This window comes from Eublepharis macularius, chromosome 2 (assembly GCF_028583425.1).
Source record: "Eublepharis macularius isolate TG4126 chromosome 2, MPM_Emac_v1.0, whole genome shotgun sequence".
Taxonomy (NCBI): Eukaryota; Metazoa; Chordata; class Lepidosauria; order Squamata; family Eublepharidae; genus Eublepharis; species Eublepharis macularius.
The window spans coordinates 65,325,622-65,340,831 of NC_072791.1; the positions used below are offsets into that span (position 1 = coordinate 65,325,622).

General features: G+C 46.9%; 1 protein-coding gene and 1 non-coding gene across 2 annotated transcripts in view; one reads left to right on the forward strand and one right to left on the reverse strand.

The window, feature by feature from the left end:
- The first annotated feature begins 3,503 nt into the window (after positions 1-3,503).
- Positions 3,504-15,210, forward strand: part of KNL1 (kinetochore scaffold 1) — a 59,588-nt gene continuing 47,881 nt past the window's right edge. Inside the window, exons 1-5 of the mRNA XM_054969923.1 lie at positions 3,504-3,640; positions 5,600-5,672; positions 6,636-6,688; positions 7,277-7,316; positions 10,731-10,790. Of these exons, the coding sequence (XP_054825898.1) occupies positions 3,504-3,640; positions 5,600-5,672; positions 6,636-6,688; positions 7,277-7,316; positions 10,731-10,790 (363 nt within the window). The remainder of the gene's footprint in view (positions 3,641-5,599; positions 5,673-6,635; positions 6,689-7,276; positions 7,317-10,730; positions 10,791-15,210) is intronic.
- On the reverse strand, positions 5,318-5,399 carry TRNAS-GCU (transfer RNA serine (anticodon GCU)). The gene has a single exon. It is a non-coding gene; the product is annotated as a tRNA-Ser (tRNA).

Here is a 15,210-nt window from a genome sequence, read left to right on the forward strand (position 1 = left end):
TCAGTCAAAAGCTTTGCTGCAATCTATAAAACACAGGCTGATTTTCTTCTGAAATTCACTGGTATGTTCCATTAACCAATTTGCAATGTGATCTCGTGTGCCTCTTCCTTTTCTGAAGCGAGCTTGAACATCTGGCATTTCTCATTCCGTATATGGTAAGAGTCTTTGCTGTAGAATTTTGAGCATCACTTTGCTTCCCTGAGAAAGTAATGCAATGGTTCAATAGTTGCTGCATTCTTTGGCATCTCCTTTTTTCATAACTGGAATGTAGACTGAACATTTACAGTCTGTGGTCCATTCTTTTGTTTTCCATATTTGTTGACAAATTCTTGTTAAAATTTTGACAGTTTCTGTAGCTTGAAATAGCTCTATTGGTATACCATCTACTCCATGCAATTTCTTCTTCTTCAGTATCTGTAGCTGGAGCATGAACTTGAATTATGGTTATGTTAATAGCCTTCCATGAAGTTGGATCGATATTAATCAATCAGACTTTGCATTGTAGCTCTTGATTGTACCCAGCAAATTTAATGGTGTATTTAGAGCTCTTTACATGAAGCTTCTGAGTGACTCACAATATACATATGTAATTGCAATGGAAAGTGGGAAAGGAATTATATTATTTTCCTAGCAACAAAATACTGGAGTTTGGATTCCAAGACCATATGAAATGCTGGCAATAAAAGTAATAATTCGAAACTAGCTTTCTGGATTTTGTACAGTGCCTAGAAATACATAAAATATTGTCCAACAAAGGCATTTGCTAGTCCTGAAATGAGATTTGTTAATGAACCGGGACCTAGTAAAACTGGAAATGATATGTAAGCAATTTTTATATTGTAAAAATGGGAAATAAATCCACTGTAGATAGAAGGACCTATCCAGTATGAGCGACTAGAAAGAGAATGGCATGTAATGTCTGGTTTTAAGTGGATAGTAATGCACACAGGCAAAATAATGTGATCTAAATGAACCTATTAATGAGTTCAGACTGGGAAACTGATTTTCAGGTCATAGTATAAAAAGTTAATTGAAAAATGTTGTGTGTGTGCTGCAGAAATGGGGGAAAACAGCTGCAATTTTGAAAAGCATTTAGGATAATTTAAGTCTACATATATGGATATAATATTGTGCACATTTCTGGTAACTGCACATCTAAAAGAGGAAAAGGAGAAAACACAGAAAGGACTATTCTAAAGCTGTCAGTGGGCAAGCCATTATCTTTGTGAAGAAGGCATAAAGGAGGGGGCAGAAAGAAGAACCAAGGGGACATAAAATGTTTTTATAAAATAATTAGTAGCATGGGGAACATTCAAAGAAAAAAAAAACCCTGCTTCCAAAATATACAAACACTAGAATTCGTAAGTAGCAAGTTGAGCTGCTCCTTCATACAGTTCAATTTATGGAACTTGCTGTTGTGTTGTGATTAGAAATCAATAAGTGCATAGAGAAAATAACATTTAATGGTTAGTTGTCTTAATAGCCAAAACTTCAATCTCCGCTTTCAGAAGCAGTCTGTCTGATGGTTATCCGATAGATGCTTGGGATTAACAATGGGAAACTTTAAAATCATGCTCTTGTAATTCTCCCTGAAATAAATGGCTGGCCTCTGTCATAAGAGAATGGAAGATTCATAATTCTTGGGGAAATGTTGACAAATATGTAAATATAGTGAGCTGGTGAGAGTTTGAAAGTCTGAATATATAGAGTGCAATGTAGTAGGTAGAGTGCTAGAATATCCCACAGGTTGCATTGTTTAGATGTGCTTCTGTAGTCTTTACCATTTTCAACACACACTCCACATTCTGCATCCCCACCCCCACCCCGGAATTCTGTATCGCATAGGACATATCGTATGCAGGATGAATATCTGGGGGAAGCAAATAGGGCGGAGAGAAATAATATGGTGACAAACAGAAGGAAAGTTAGCACAGAAAAAACATTTACTGTACAGTACATATTACTCAGAAGTAAATCCCTTTAAGTTTAATGAGGCTTTATCCTAAGTAAGTAAGCATATGATTGCAGCTTTACACTGCAATCCTAATCAAAGTGTCACCCTTCTAAATCCATTGAAGTAAATCAACCATGGAGAGGCTGGCTGGGTTACGAGTAAGGGGATGCATGCTTCAGTGGTTTTGCTCTTACTTGACTGTCCAAGTCCAGAAGGTGATACTGGGAGACTGCTGCTTGGCCCTGTGGGCATTTATGCTTTGGAATTCCACAGGGAACCATCTTGTTCTGTGTGCTGTTTAACATCTACATGAAATTGCTGGAAGAGAGATCATCAAGGGATTTGAAGTAAGGCACCATCAACATGCCGGTAACACCCAGCTCTATTTCTCATAATCACCCAAGTCAGGTAGGACTGTGAAAGTACAGAACAGATGCCTGGAGAAGGTAATGGGATAGATGAGGGCCAATAAAGTGAAGCTCAATCCATACAAGATTGAAGTTCTATTGATCAATGACAAAGCTGTATTGGCTGCTCATCAGTTTCCAGGGACAATTCAAAGTTCTGGTTCTTACTTCTAGGGGTTAAATGTCTGGGGTCAGGGTACCTGAAGGACTACCACCTCCTACGCTCTCCATCCTGCCTGCTAAGATCTTCCTCACAACCCCTGTTTCGAGAGATGAGGCAGGGAGTGACCAGAGATAGAATGTTTTGGCAGTGGCTCCTTTCCTGTGGAAATTCTTTCCCTTTGAAGCTTGTCTTGTACCTACCTGATTCCTTTAGACACCAGGCCAAAAAGTTTCTTTTTATTTAGGCTTTTAATTAAAGAGTTGATCTTTTGACATAAGTTTCTTCTAGCCAAGAACTGTGTTTTATGCTGTTTTTGTGCTCCGTTTTTATTTGTTTTTAAGTATTTTAGTTTCTGCTTTAGCCACAAATAATGCCAGGGGAGCATTTGAAGCTATGGAATTTAACAGTCTATGGAAAGCAGGATACTCTGATTTCGACTCCCACCCCTTGCAGCAAGAAATCCAAGGTCTCTTGAGTCAAAGGTTCTTTATTGAGAGCTTATATATTCAGAAAATACCAGTGTCCATAGATTATCCAAAGGCTAAACAAGCTTCTGGCTGTACATAGATCTCGTGTTGAGAATGACGTATTAGGGGCTTGCTACAGTATATCAAACCCTCTAAACCATCCCCCACCCTTGGTGTCTACCCAGCTGGTACAGAAGGTGGGAAAGTGAAAGGAAGGAGCTGTCCCAAGGCCGCTGTGGTGAGCCATCTCAGATAAGGCTGTCTCGGGAACCAAGCTGCTCCTGCTAACACGCACACAGGAAATATTACTGGAAAAGTACAAGCAAAAACAATATGAAAGGACTGTGGGCAGCAGACCTGACAGAATTGGATATCATCAATATGTGGATGACACCCAACTCTGTCTGTCTCTATCCAAATCCCCTGGTGATGCAGTAGAGGTTTTAAATCACTGCTTGACAGCTGTGATCAGGTGGCTGAAAGCGAACAAATTGAAATTGAACCCTGACAAGATGGAAGTAATGCTGGCTGGGAAGGTGGAGATTTTGACGGACATTGTGGTCCCTGCTTTCAGTGGGGTTCAGCTGACTCTTGTAGACTTGATTAAGAGCCTGGGGTTTATACTAGACTCATCACTGCTGCTAGAGAAGTAAGTCAATGCAGTTGCAAAAAATACCTTCCACAGCCCAAAAGATGCCCCCCTACCTTGACAGGGCCTATCTGACCACCTGGATTCTTGCAATAACTGTTGTAATGCACTCTACATAGGTCTGCTCTTAAAGTCAGCTTGGAGACTGCAGTTGGTGCAGAATGCCACAGCTCAATTATTATCAGGAGCTATCACTTACAAAACCCTTCTTGCATTGGTCCCTCACATCTATAGGAGCACCTCTCTCTCTGTGCTCTGCTATGGTAGCTTTGCTCATCTGGCCAGGGCCTTCTGCAGGTGCCACCCTGCAAATGGGCAAAATCTACAGCTGCCTCTACATGTGCATTCTCTGTAGTGGCACCCACCTTATGGCTCAGTCTGCCTGAAGAGGTCAAGAAAGCTCCCGCTCTCCTGGCTTTCCACAAACTGTGCAAACTGAATTATTCAGGAGGGCTTTCTTACACAGGTAATAGGGCTACACTATAAGGAAATGGTTCAAAGAGATGCTTCAACTACTGTGCACTGTTGCTGTTGTTAATTATGTCAAATTGCTGTTGTTTTGTTTCAACATTGTTTCAGCTCTGCACAAGATTTCTGCTTGTGTTCAAATTTCTGCAATCTCTACCCTATTGTCTTTATTGAATGTGCCATCTGTTGATTGTGTTGAATTTAACTGTGTAATCCACCTTGAGTCTCCATAAAAAGGGAGGACTATAAATAAATTTTAAAAAGAATAACAATTAGCCACACCCTATGTTTATTGAAGCATCCTACAGACATCCTATCGTAACAACGAGGCCTGAACACCATGGCCTGAACAATGTGTTTTTCTACCCCCCCCCCCCGCTCCCCTTATTTTTAACATACAGAGCAACAGAGAGTTCTGGAGAACTCAAAAGTTTGTAGAAAAGGCTCAAGAAAGCTCATACCCTACCACAAATTTTGTCAGTCTTATAGGTGCTACTGGACTCTTGCTGTTTTCTACTGCTTCAGACAGATTAACGTGGCTACCTGTCTTGATCTGTCAAAAGTTTGTGTCATCCTGGTTGGTTTTAATAAAAGGTATTACATGACTTTAGTTGCTGGATTTTGCTTTGGAACAATGTGGGTTTTTTGCAACCTCTTTGTAGTTTTCCATAGTCGCCCGTGATTATAACAAGTCCTTTTTGTTGGAAAGAAGGGTCTTAAGAACGTACAGAATGTTTGGAGCGTTAGGAGGCCAGCAATGTGCCTCGAATAGCTGTCATGGCACCTGACAACCAACATTTCTCAGTAAAAAGTATTCCCAGCGAATGGAAGGGGTTTGTTTATACATTATATTGAGGACATCGCTGAACGTTGGATTTACAAAGGAAGCAAAATAAAGTTGTAAGGACACAGTCCCTCCCCTTCTCGATTGCATTATATTTTTTTTATTTATTGGAAAGTTTGTTGGCAGTCGAGATTTGCGTGAATGTTTTGTATAAGTGCAACAACCTTGATAAACAAGCATATTCTAATTTTTAGGATGTTTAGGACACTGTAACAAGTTAGTGAACACCGACGTCTAAAGGAGAGTAAAAGAAAGGACGAGCGCATTAAAATCACAGCGCTCATTGGGTAAATGAACGCCAGAAACTGTATTGTTATATTCACAGAGACAAAGCACGGCTTTCGTTTTTCTGGGGAAAAAAATTCCGACGAGGATGGGATTCGAACCCACGCGTGCAGAGCACAATGGATTAGCAGTCCATCGCCTTAACCACTCGGCCACCTCGTCACAGGAATCTCATTTACCTCCAAGTCTATAAGAAACTGTCCCTACAAAATCTGCTTTCCCAACTTTCAAATTAATATGTAGCTTGTTCTTCAGGCAGTAAACACACAGCGCATGCAGAGCTAAAGCAGTCACGAATAATTATTCTTCCAAGAACTCTGCATATTGCTTTCTTGAGTATTTTCTGCCTTAACTCTCTGCAGTGGCGAAGGCGGCGGAACAGGCCTACCCAACTGGAGGCCGCCATGCTGTACGGAACGTGAACGCTGCCATGCTGTACGGGCTCTTTTCTACCGAACTTGGCGGGCTAGGCGCATGCGCGCGGCCTGGCGGTTAGTTTGAATCCTGTGGCGGTCTCAACCGAGTTTGATGGCGGTGCGGTGGAAGGGCGGTCGCTGCTCCGGTTGTCCTCAGTCGGAGGTTTCATAGTGGAACGCGTGGACGGAGAACGAGGCTTGTAAGAGCTGCTTCGCTTGGACTGTGCTGTGAGTTAACGCGGGGCGGTTAACCGGCCCCTCTGCGGCTGCCTCCGCCGTTGCAGCGGCTTTTCCTTCTGCTCTTGTAGCCAGTTGCCTTTCTTCTTTGACAGTCGTTGCTCCCTCAGCCCTAAACCCAAACCCCGCTTTCGCTCGCCCCTCTCCGTGTCTGCGCCTGCCCCGCTCCGTGCGTGCTTACTCGGAAGGTAATCCCGCTTGGTTCGTGGCCTTACGCCCAAGTCACTGTGCGTCAGCGTGTGTTGTGGCGCTGGTGGGAGAGCCAGGTCTGGAGACAGCAACTCTTCCACGCCCGGTTCTGCCCCGTCGCCAGCGGCATTGTTCGCCGTTGATGGCAGGAATCTGCAGCGCCGCTTGAGGCTCGAGTAAGTGAGGGGAGTCAAATTGTTAATGACCCCAAGCCTTTTAGGTTCCAGCCTGTCTCTCGCCTTGTTTCACCTGCAGCCCAATCCTCGGAATGATTGCCTATTAAAGTGTGTATAGGATTACAACCGCAGTGTGTGGGCGGGGGTGGGTGAATGGTGTAACCTCAGGAATTGGGGTTCCAGCTTTAAAAGAGCATTTATGGTTTGCATTCCCGAGCTAAGGAGAGATGTGTAATAATCTGAATAAGGAACACACCTTAGTTTGCTAAGGTCGTTTCGGAAGGGAAGAAAATAAAATGAGTCTCAGCAGTCTCTTAACTGTTCTTTGCTGTGTTGCTTTTGCCCAGTACTGTGAGATACTAATGTTATGGCTCTTGCAGAAACCAGAGCCCTCCAAGATGGACAGGATTTATTCTGAAATAAATGCAGAAGAGTAAGTTGAATTTCCACAAAAGGTGTCTTCTAAGATTGTTGCTTTTTAATTAAGCAGTATTTATCTGCCCAGGAAAATGCCCCCTTTATTGGAAAATATGATGCTTTTACAAGCAGCTCCATGAAGTATGTGACTACACATACACTTTTCTGGAAATGTTGAAGCTGCAGAGAAAAATCATGGGTGTCTTGGGAGGGAAGCAAGGAGGGTGAGTTGCAAACTATATTGCACTCTGTGCTACCTAAGAGCATCTTAGATTTTGCTGTTTGGGAAGCGGGGGGGGGGAACCTTGAAAATGTACACTGTTTTATAGTAAACTGAAAGCTTATTATTTGAAGACCAACCTGGATAAGCATTAGCTCTTGCAATTTCTCAGTGCTTGAGGACGTCTGTTTTTCATGAGTCATTGTTAGAGAGACAGCATAATGTGCAACGTCAGAAAATTCCGGCAGAATGAATTATATTTAAATGTTTATTTTACATTTTGCGCGTGGCTTTTTTTAATTCTAAATTACTGTGTTATATATGTATTAATGAAGGGGATGAGATTGTTTGGCTTGCACACTGAGTTCCTCTTGTTGTTTTTAGTGACCACACAGACCACACAGTTAAAAGAAGGATTTCATCAGTAAGTATGATGAGACAAAGGCCTATTTTTTCCCTTGCAGAGATAAGTGATCTAAAATTCATATGTTGTATAATAAATATTTTAAATAAATAAAAGTATATCCCACCTTCCTACAGTGCCCAAAAGCAGCTGTTGATAACTGTGTGCGCGCGTGTGCGTGTGAACATGTGTACATACTCCTAAGGCCCCTTCTGGTGCCTGCAGCCTTGCGTCAATGTAAATGCAGAGCCACTCATCTGCTTTCTAAGGATTTTTGTGAGAGAACTGGGCCAGCCAGCTGAGACCAGCAAGGCACAGCCAGGAGTGAATGCGCTGTCATTGCCCAGGCAACGCCGCCAGGATCAACCAATTGCAGGGCAGCAGAAGTTGACAGCACTGTGAGTGGCAGAGGAAGGCGTAGCCAGTCCCAGGCTGCGTTTCCTGTCTCCAGCTGCCACGTCCCCACCCTGCAGGGAGACATCCCCACGATCAGGCTTGCCACACCCCAACAGAGGCACCTGCCCTGAGAGGAGCCCCACCCTGGGGGGGTGGGACACCGATGGTGTAGACAGGGTGCTTGCCCACCCACTCATCCAACCTTGTTCACAACAAGGGTCAGGCTGATGGCGGAAACACTACTCTCTTGCAAACTCCACCGCTGCTGCTTGAAGAAAGATAGCCCCTTCCCTGAAAAGTGAGCCCAGAAAGGTGGCAGAACCTGGCGAGGGCCACACTCGCAGCCTGCAGCACTTGGGATCAGTCCCCAGGTCCTAGAGAGGCAGGTGGGGAAGAGAGCATGGGTCCTTCAATGAGTGATAGAAATGCCCATTGGAAACCATGTGAGGGGCCAGAAGGCCCGTTGGAGGTGACGGGAGCACCCACGGACTTGCAACACTGCCATTTGAACACCCATTTGAACACATCACCGCATCACAAAAATGCAAGGAGAATGCGGGTTGGACCTCTGGTCCTGGGATGACGCCCCCCAGAGTGACCTGATGGCCTGCAGGACCAGAAAAACTGCTCCAGGGGGCGTGGTCCACCCCCCCTCCCCGCACCAGATTTCCCAAGTCCATCCCTGCCTCTGCAAACAGTGAAAAGGAGGGTGGTCCATCCTGCTGGAGGAGAAACCCCAGAGATCGTAAGGTGTAGCTTGACATCCCCTACCTCCCAGCAGCAACCCCCCCCCTCTTTCCCCACATGCAGTGGTTATTTGCCTGGCTTATCAGACGGCAACAGCTCTGTCAGAGAATGAGAGTCCTCAGTGGTGCCCGCCCTGTCAGATATACACGGGCCACACTTCAGTTCCCACCTTACCACCTGAAGTTACATTGGGGAGGGGCAGGGAAGCTGGATGAGGCCCCAAGGCACCAGTGTACACCTATTCCTTCTGGCAGCAGAGCCCACCCCATCCAGGAATCACCGGGATGTGAGAAAAGACATCCCTATGGGGAGGGGAGGGGGCTACTGTCATCTACAGGCAAGCATGCAGACAGGCAGTTTGTTGTTTTTCAACATATATTTTATTAAACTGGAAAAGGTGAAGAGGTTGTCTGGATGTGTGTCTTGCCAATGTCCCTCGGCTGGAGAGCGAGCAAAGGCAGTTTGCACAGCAGTCAGAGCCGCAATATCCATTCCATGTCCTGCCCTCAGAGGGGCAAGGCTGAGATGTGGGCTGCTTTGGGGAACTGCTCCCTGGGCTGGACCTGAATGGCACTCAAGGAGGATCACCAGGGCTCCTTGGTCTCTCTGATGAGTTGCAACCTGCCTGCAAGGGAACAGATACATGTGTGGCAAGGGACCCAGCCTGGTCCAAGGCCAGTCTGCAACATTCTGGGAGGGTGTCCATGTTTGGAACTGGCGGCGGCGGCGGCGGCTCCAGTATCACAGGGGCAGCCTGCAACCAGATGATGCATGACCCTCTGGTGAGAAAGTGCTCTGCATCAGGATGGTCTTATCCTGTGAGGGAGACTATCAAGGGTCTGAGCACTCTCCATCAACAGGGGTCTGAGCACTCTCCATCAACAGGGAGTTACGAACACCCAGTCAACCCGACCTGCAGGCGTACTTCCTCCTCTGCCAGGAGAGGCCCCAGCTGAGGGAGTCTGAACAGAGCCCCCAAATGGGTAGCTTCCTGCCCCCTGCAAATGGCTGCATCAAGAGCAGTTTTATGGGCAACTGACTCCCCCATTGATGAGTTTCACCTGCAGAGTCTGGCATTCAGGAGGGTTCAAGTGAGGGGGTAGCTGGCACAAATCGGCAAGTCGGGACAGCCGCCGCTGCCCCAGCTCCTTACCTGTCAGTGCTCCCTTTCCCCTTCCCAAGCCTGGACTCTAGAATCAGATAGGGAACTTTGGTGGTTGTTATTAGTCAGACATTCTGGCCTTTGCTTTTCTTCCTTTGAGCAAATGCAAAGTACTCCCTATTTTCTGTTAGTCCTCCCAGTGCACTTGTGGCCCACCTCTGTGAGCACCCACTCTCTCGCCTTGTGCTCTTAAATCCCTGTGGCAGAGGGATGCTGGGCAGAGCCTCTGGCCACCTCCCTACTTATCTGGATTCATGGGTGGCACAGCCGGAGTTTATGTATGGTGTCTGGGGAGCTGACTGAGCACACAGAGTGGGGCTTGGACATCATGGGGGTGCACGTGGATTGGTCCCCACGGTAGTTGCCATCCTATACTCTTACTGGGCTGCATGGGCAGGGCTGGATGCCAGGAAGGGGGCCTGAGTTTTCCTATTCAATGGGCAGCTATGGGCTATGCCACCTTTTTTCATGGCATAACTTTCCGCCGCTGCAGGGGGCATTCCTGGGCCTGGAGTGGATTTGGAAGCGGACTAACTCATGGCCCACCCCCTCTGGCGCTGGCACAGGAACTTGTACTGTGCTTAACACCTCCATCCAGCCGCCAAACGTGGCCACTGGCAGTGGCATGGCAGCAGTAGTGCACCTCAAGTGGCTGCCAACAAAAAGGGGGTTACGCCTGCATAAGCCTCTCTCTGAGCGCTTTCTACCGCCACCCTTAGGATTGGGCTGCCTGTTACATACTGCCTTTCTGAGCCAAATGCCCTCTACTTCAAGTTGCATCTTGACCTCTGCCTAAAATGTTATGTTTCCTAGTTCATGGCCTACTGTTTGAAACCATTTACAACTATTCCATAAGTTTTTCTCAGTTTTAATTTAATTTATGTGATGATCCAATAGAGGCATTAATGTACAATCAAGAGCATAATTTGCTGTAACCCAACTTTCCCCCCAAGAATTCTTACTCTTCCAGCTGCCCTTTCTGCAAAGCAAGCCAGTGCTCAATTTTAAAAGCATTTTTCCATGTCAGCTGTGGGAGACTGTTTAATTAAAATATAATCGCAGGTTGTTTTTTAAAAGAATTGGTCATGCTGCAGAAATTTTAATCTCAGCTCTGCATATTTTCTTTTTAGATTTTAAAAGTTCCCCGAACTCCTCTTCGTGACCTAGGGGGCGGAAATGAATTAATTCAGGTAACTATCAAACCTTTACTCTGTATGTTTTTTAAAAATTGTGCTGGTCTCTAATCTGTGTCAGTCCTGCAGCATCCCACTGACTAAAAGGTCTATAGTAATACCTATATAAGTGGAAATAACTTGACAGATTCATATGGAAGCAAGCCCAATTAAAATTGCTAGGACTGACTTGCATTTGAGATCGGATTGCAATACTTCAGGGCTATTTTTTATAAGGGTTATTCCACACTAGCAACAGAGCCTGTTTTAAAAAAAAACGAGCTCTAGAAAATGGAGTGCAGGAACGCTGCTGAGGTTTCATGATGGGCCCTGAAGTGCTCCTGCGCTCCACAGCGGGCCAATTTTGGCTCCAAGCGGGCCTGATTTGGCCTCAAATGAGCCGAAATCAGCCCGCTGTGGCATGCAGGAGCACTCCAGGGCTCGTAGTGCAGCTCCAGCAGTGCTCCTGCTCTCTGCAGTGGCCTGATTGAGATTGAATCAGGGTGTTTGGACCCGGAGGGATGTGCCACCACAATTGGGGTCCGATGGGATGGGCCTGCCTCGCCTGGAGTTCCTGCTGCGGCATGGCCTCTGGAGGGACAGACCTGCCTTGTCTGGCCTTCCCGCCATGGTGGAGGCCTCTGGAGGGATGGACTGCCTGGCCGGGCTTTCCTGCTGTGGCGGCCTCCAGAGGCTGAGTTGTTGACAACTCAGTTTTTATCCCGGTGCCCCTGCACAGGCACACCAGGGTAAAAAGTGAGTCGTCGGCAACATGGTTTGCATTTTTATATAATAGGATTATGTTTTAGCTTTTATTTTCTGTAGCAGATATGGCTTCTGGAGCTGTGTTTTACATCTTGCTTATCAGAAAAAAATTACCTTTGGGGAAGAGGCTGCAGAATTTAACATTTTTTGGCTGTTTTTCCACTTGGAATGTTTTACAGTTAGAAAGTTTAAAACATGCAGAATCACTGCTGTTTGGATCACTTACACGGAAATAAAAGATAGTGAAGCTTGACTGGAAATAAAGCTCTAGATTGTGATGAAATGCCTTTCACTCCAATAGTTTAGTACAAAAGTTTACAACCTCATGGGGATAATAACTAGATTTGAACTCAGTGCAGGCTGGTTGATCCAAAGAAAGTTGAGAAACAAGTTGGTATGAGTCACCACCCTGATTCTGGTGTACAGCCATTCAGTGACATAGAAATGAGATGACCGTGGAGGAGGAGAACAGTGATGAGTTACACCTAAGATGTGGACCTTAGGCTGGTACAGTCTTGCAAACTGGAAGGGGGGCTGTCTGCTGGGGTGGGATGGAAAGGCAGCTTTGCTCAATGTCTTGTGTTTGCCAGTGCAATGTATGCTTTTAATTTACTTATTAAAATTTAATTTCTTTCAAAGCTGTACATAATAGTTGGGCAGTGCAATCCTAAGGATTACTATTGTGGAGGTATCCAGATGCCTGTGTAACTTCAGCAGCACTAGTCTGCTCCTGAAGGTCATCAGAGCTGTGCCAAAGTACAAACCTGGCCAGGCACAGGCAGCAGAGCAAGCTCTCCAATCTCCATAGAAACACCAGCAGCATCCACCAATTGCACAATGGCTGCTGTGACAGCTCAATGAGTGGTACCTACAGGCAGAGTCAATCTCCAGCAAATACAGCCACTGCCTCTCAATGCCACTCCCCCGCTCCAGGAGTCTGGGTCTAACTCCCCCCCCCCTGCAAATGGCAAAAGGGGGAGCAGGATGGCTTAGCCGATGGGGCACCCCAGAGATCCATCATTTTGGCCGATGCATGGCTCCACAACTTCCCCTCTGCTTCAGCCATGGCAATGTCACATTGACCTTGGATCCACCCACATGCGCTAACAATCTGCATGGCTTATCAGATACCAGCAGTACTGTGGGAGAGTGTGGGTCCCTCTCAGAGACCCCCCCCCACACACACTGTCTTGGACAACCCTCCAACTCGCACCCAGTCCCCTGTAGTATGTGCAAGGGAGGGAAAGGTGGTGCAGACCTAAGTGTGCTCTCAGCCTCCAGCAGACCACTGCTCTGTTGTGCAGCAAAATAAAATAGTGATCCAGTGACTGGAGCCACCTTTGAGCCTGAGCCCACCCTCTAGGATATGTGAAGGGGCACCTCTCCAGGAAAGTGACAAGTAGGGGGGTGTTGGGGCAGGGAGGGGCACAGAGCTGGTGTCATCCGCACACAAGCAAACAGACAAGGAGAGAGGTCTTGAACAACCCAGAATTTAAAAAGACATGTGCTGTGTTGGCAAAGGGTGCAGCCTTGGTGCCAAAGCCAAGTCTGCAGTCCTACAGGAGGAACTGTAGCCCCATTTGGGGGGGAGGGGAGCTAGGAGACCCCACCGAGGCTGGTGCTGGTGCTATCGTAATGATAATCTAGTGTGGGAATGCTCTGTGGGTGCCAGAGATGGATTTGCTGCTGCTGCATTGCTCTGATCCTGCAAGGGAATGAGTCCTAGGGTTGGTTGGCCACTGTCTTGAGGGGGGCACAGAGAGGGGCAGCTCCTACACACCCCAATCCTCAGCTGTGCCCTGTACTCTGCTCATAGTGGGAGGGGGTGGAGTCCAGTAAAGGAAGTCTGCAAACAGTCCTGTTATGGGTTGGCATCCCCTGCCCCCCTACTAGACAGCCTGTTGAGTACTCTTACCTGGGAGCTTGCCCCATTGTTAGACCTGGGCCATAGTGCCTAGAGGGCCAGGCTCAAGTTGCCCCCCCCCCCCGCCTCCCTGGCCAATGCCTCTGGCCTCAGTTGTGGAAGCCATCCTTATGAGGGTGGCGTCCAGCCTTGTGCGAGGGGGGCGGGGAAGGCAGTTGTGGATGACTGAATGGGGCAGGTGAATCCCCTGCTTTTGCTTCCCTGTCTGTGTGTCCTTGTCTTTTTGAGCCAAGCTGCTGGAGATGAGATACCTGTTAGGGGTCTGCGATGAAAGATGTTAATCAAACATTGTGGAATTTTCACCCCCCCCCCCCACGGGTTGTAACTGCAAAGCTCTTGACCAATTTTGCAAAGTGCCTACTTTTCCTGCCACCAAAGTGCCATGGTGCTAAGTCCACACAGCAGGGAGCTCTGAGACAGAGTTCCATGCTGCACCCCCTACTTACTGAGTTCAAGGGTGTCCTGTCTGGGGTTTATGTAGGGTGGGGGGCTGTGATTGGGTGCTGGGGAGGGGGCTTGGCTGCTACCAAGGTGTGAACGGATTGGTTGTGGCTGTAGTTGGCATCTTGTGCACCTCCCGGCCATTTGGGCACGGTTGCATATAAGGGGGCAATTGTCTTTTCCCTTTGCATAGGTGCCTATGGGCTACATAGGTGAGACTACTGTAATGCACTCTATGCAGGGCTTCCCCTGAACCTGATCCGGTGGTTACAGCTGGTGCAGAATGCAGCGGCGCACATCATCACAGGATTGCCGATGCGTGAGCATATAACGCCAGCACTGCATCAGCTGCACTGGTTACCGGTGGAGTACCGAATCAGGTTCAAGGTTTTGGTATTAACCTATAAAGCCCTATGCGGACTGGAACCAGTGTATCTGCGGGACCACCTCTCCCCATATGAACCCCAGACGACTCTTTGCTCTAGTGAGAAACATCTGCTAAAGGTCCCTGGCCGCAGGGAGGCCCGCCTGGCATCGGCCAGGGCCTTTTCGGTCCTGGCCCCAGCCTGGTGGAACGCTCTTTCAAATGAGACCAAAGCCCGGCAGGATTTGTTATCTTTCCGCTGGGCCTGTAAGACAGAGGTATTCCGCTAGGCATATGGGTGGTGCTAGGCAGAGCCCCCCTGGCCAGTTGATGGTAGAATATGCTCTCCCTACTAGCAATACCCCCATCTAGTAATTTCCTTTACTGCTAAGATGCTCTGTAGATGGTTAGGGTTTGGTCAGTTGGATTTAGTGCTGCTATATTCATGTATATATGTGTATTTTAATTGTGTAATTTTTTGATGTTTTATGGTTTTTAACTTATATTAACTGTCTTATGTATTCTAACTTGTATATGCTTATAATCCGCCCTGAGCCTGTTGGGGTGGGGAGGATGGAATATAAATAAAATATAAATAAATACACCATCTTTTTTTTTCACAGCATAACTGTCCACTTCTGTTTAGAGGTTTTACTCAGCCTGGAGTGACTTAGGAATGCAACTCTCAGCCTGCTTCCCTGGCCAGCCCACTCCCATGCCAGTGCAAGAGTTTATGCCTGAGGCTTACTGGTGCACTGATGAACCAGCAGGCAGGGTGATGCCAGGGAGCTGCACCGGAATAATTTGGTCTTACATCAGCATAAGGGCTAGTTAGCTCCCTGAGCACTTTTCACTCCTCCATTTAGGATTGCTCTGTTTAGATAGTCTCTTCCAGGGGCAGAAAGCCTTATTCTTGCAGAAATTTTTTTGTTGATATTTCTAAT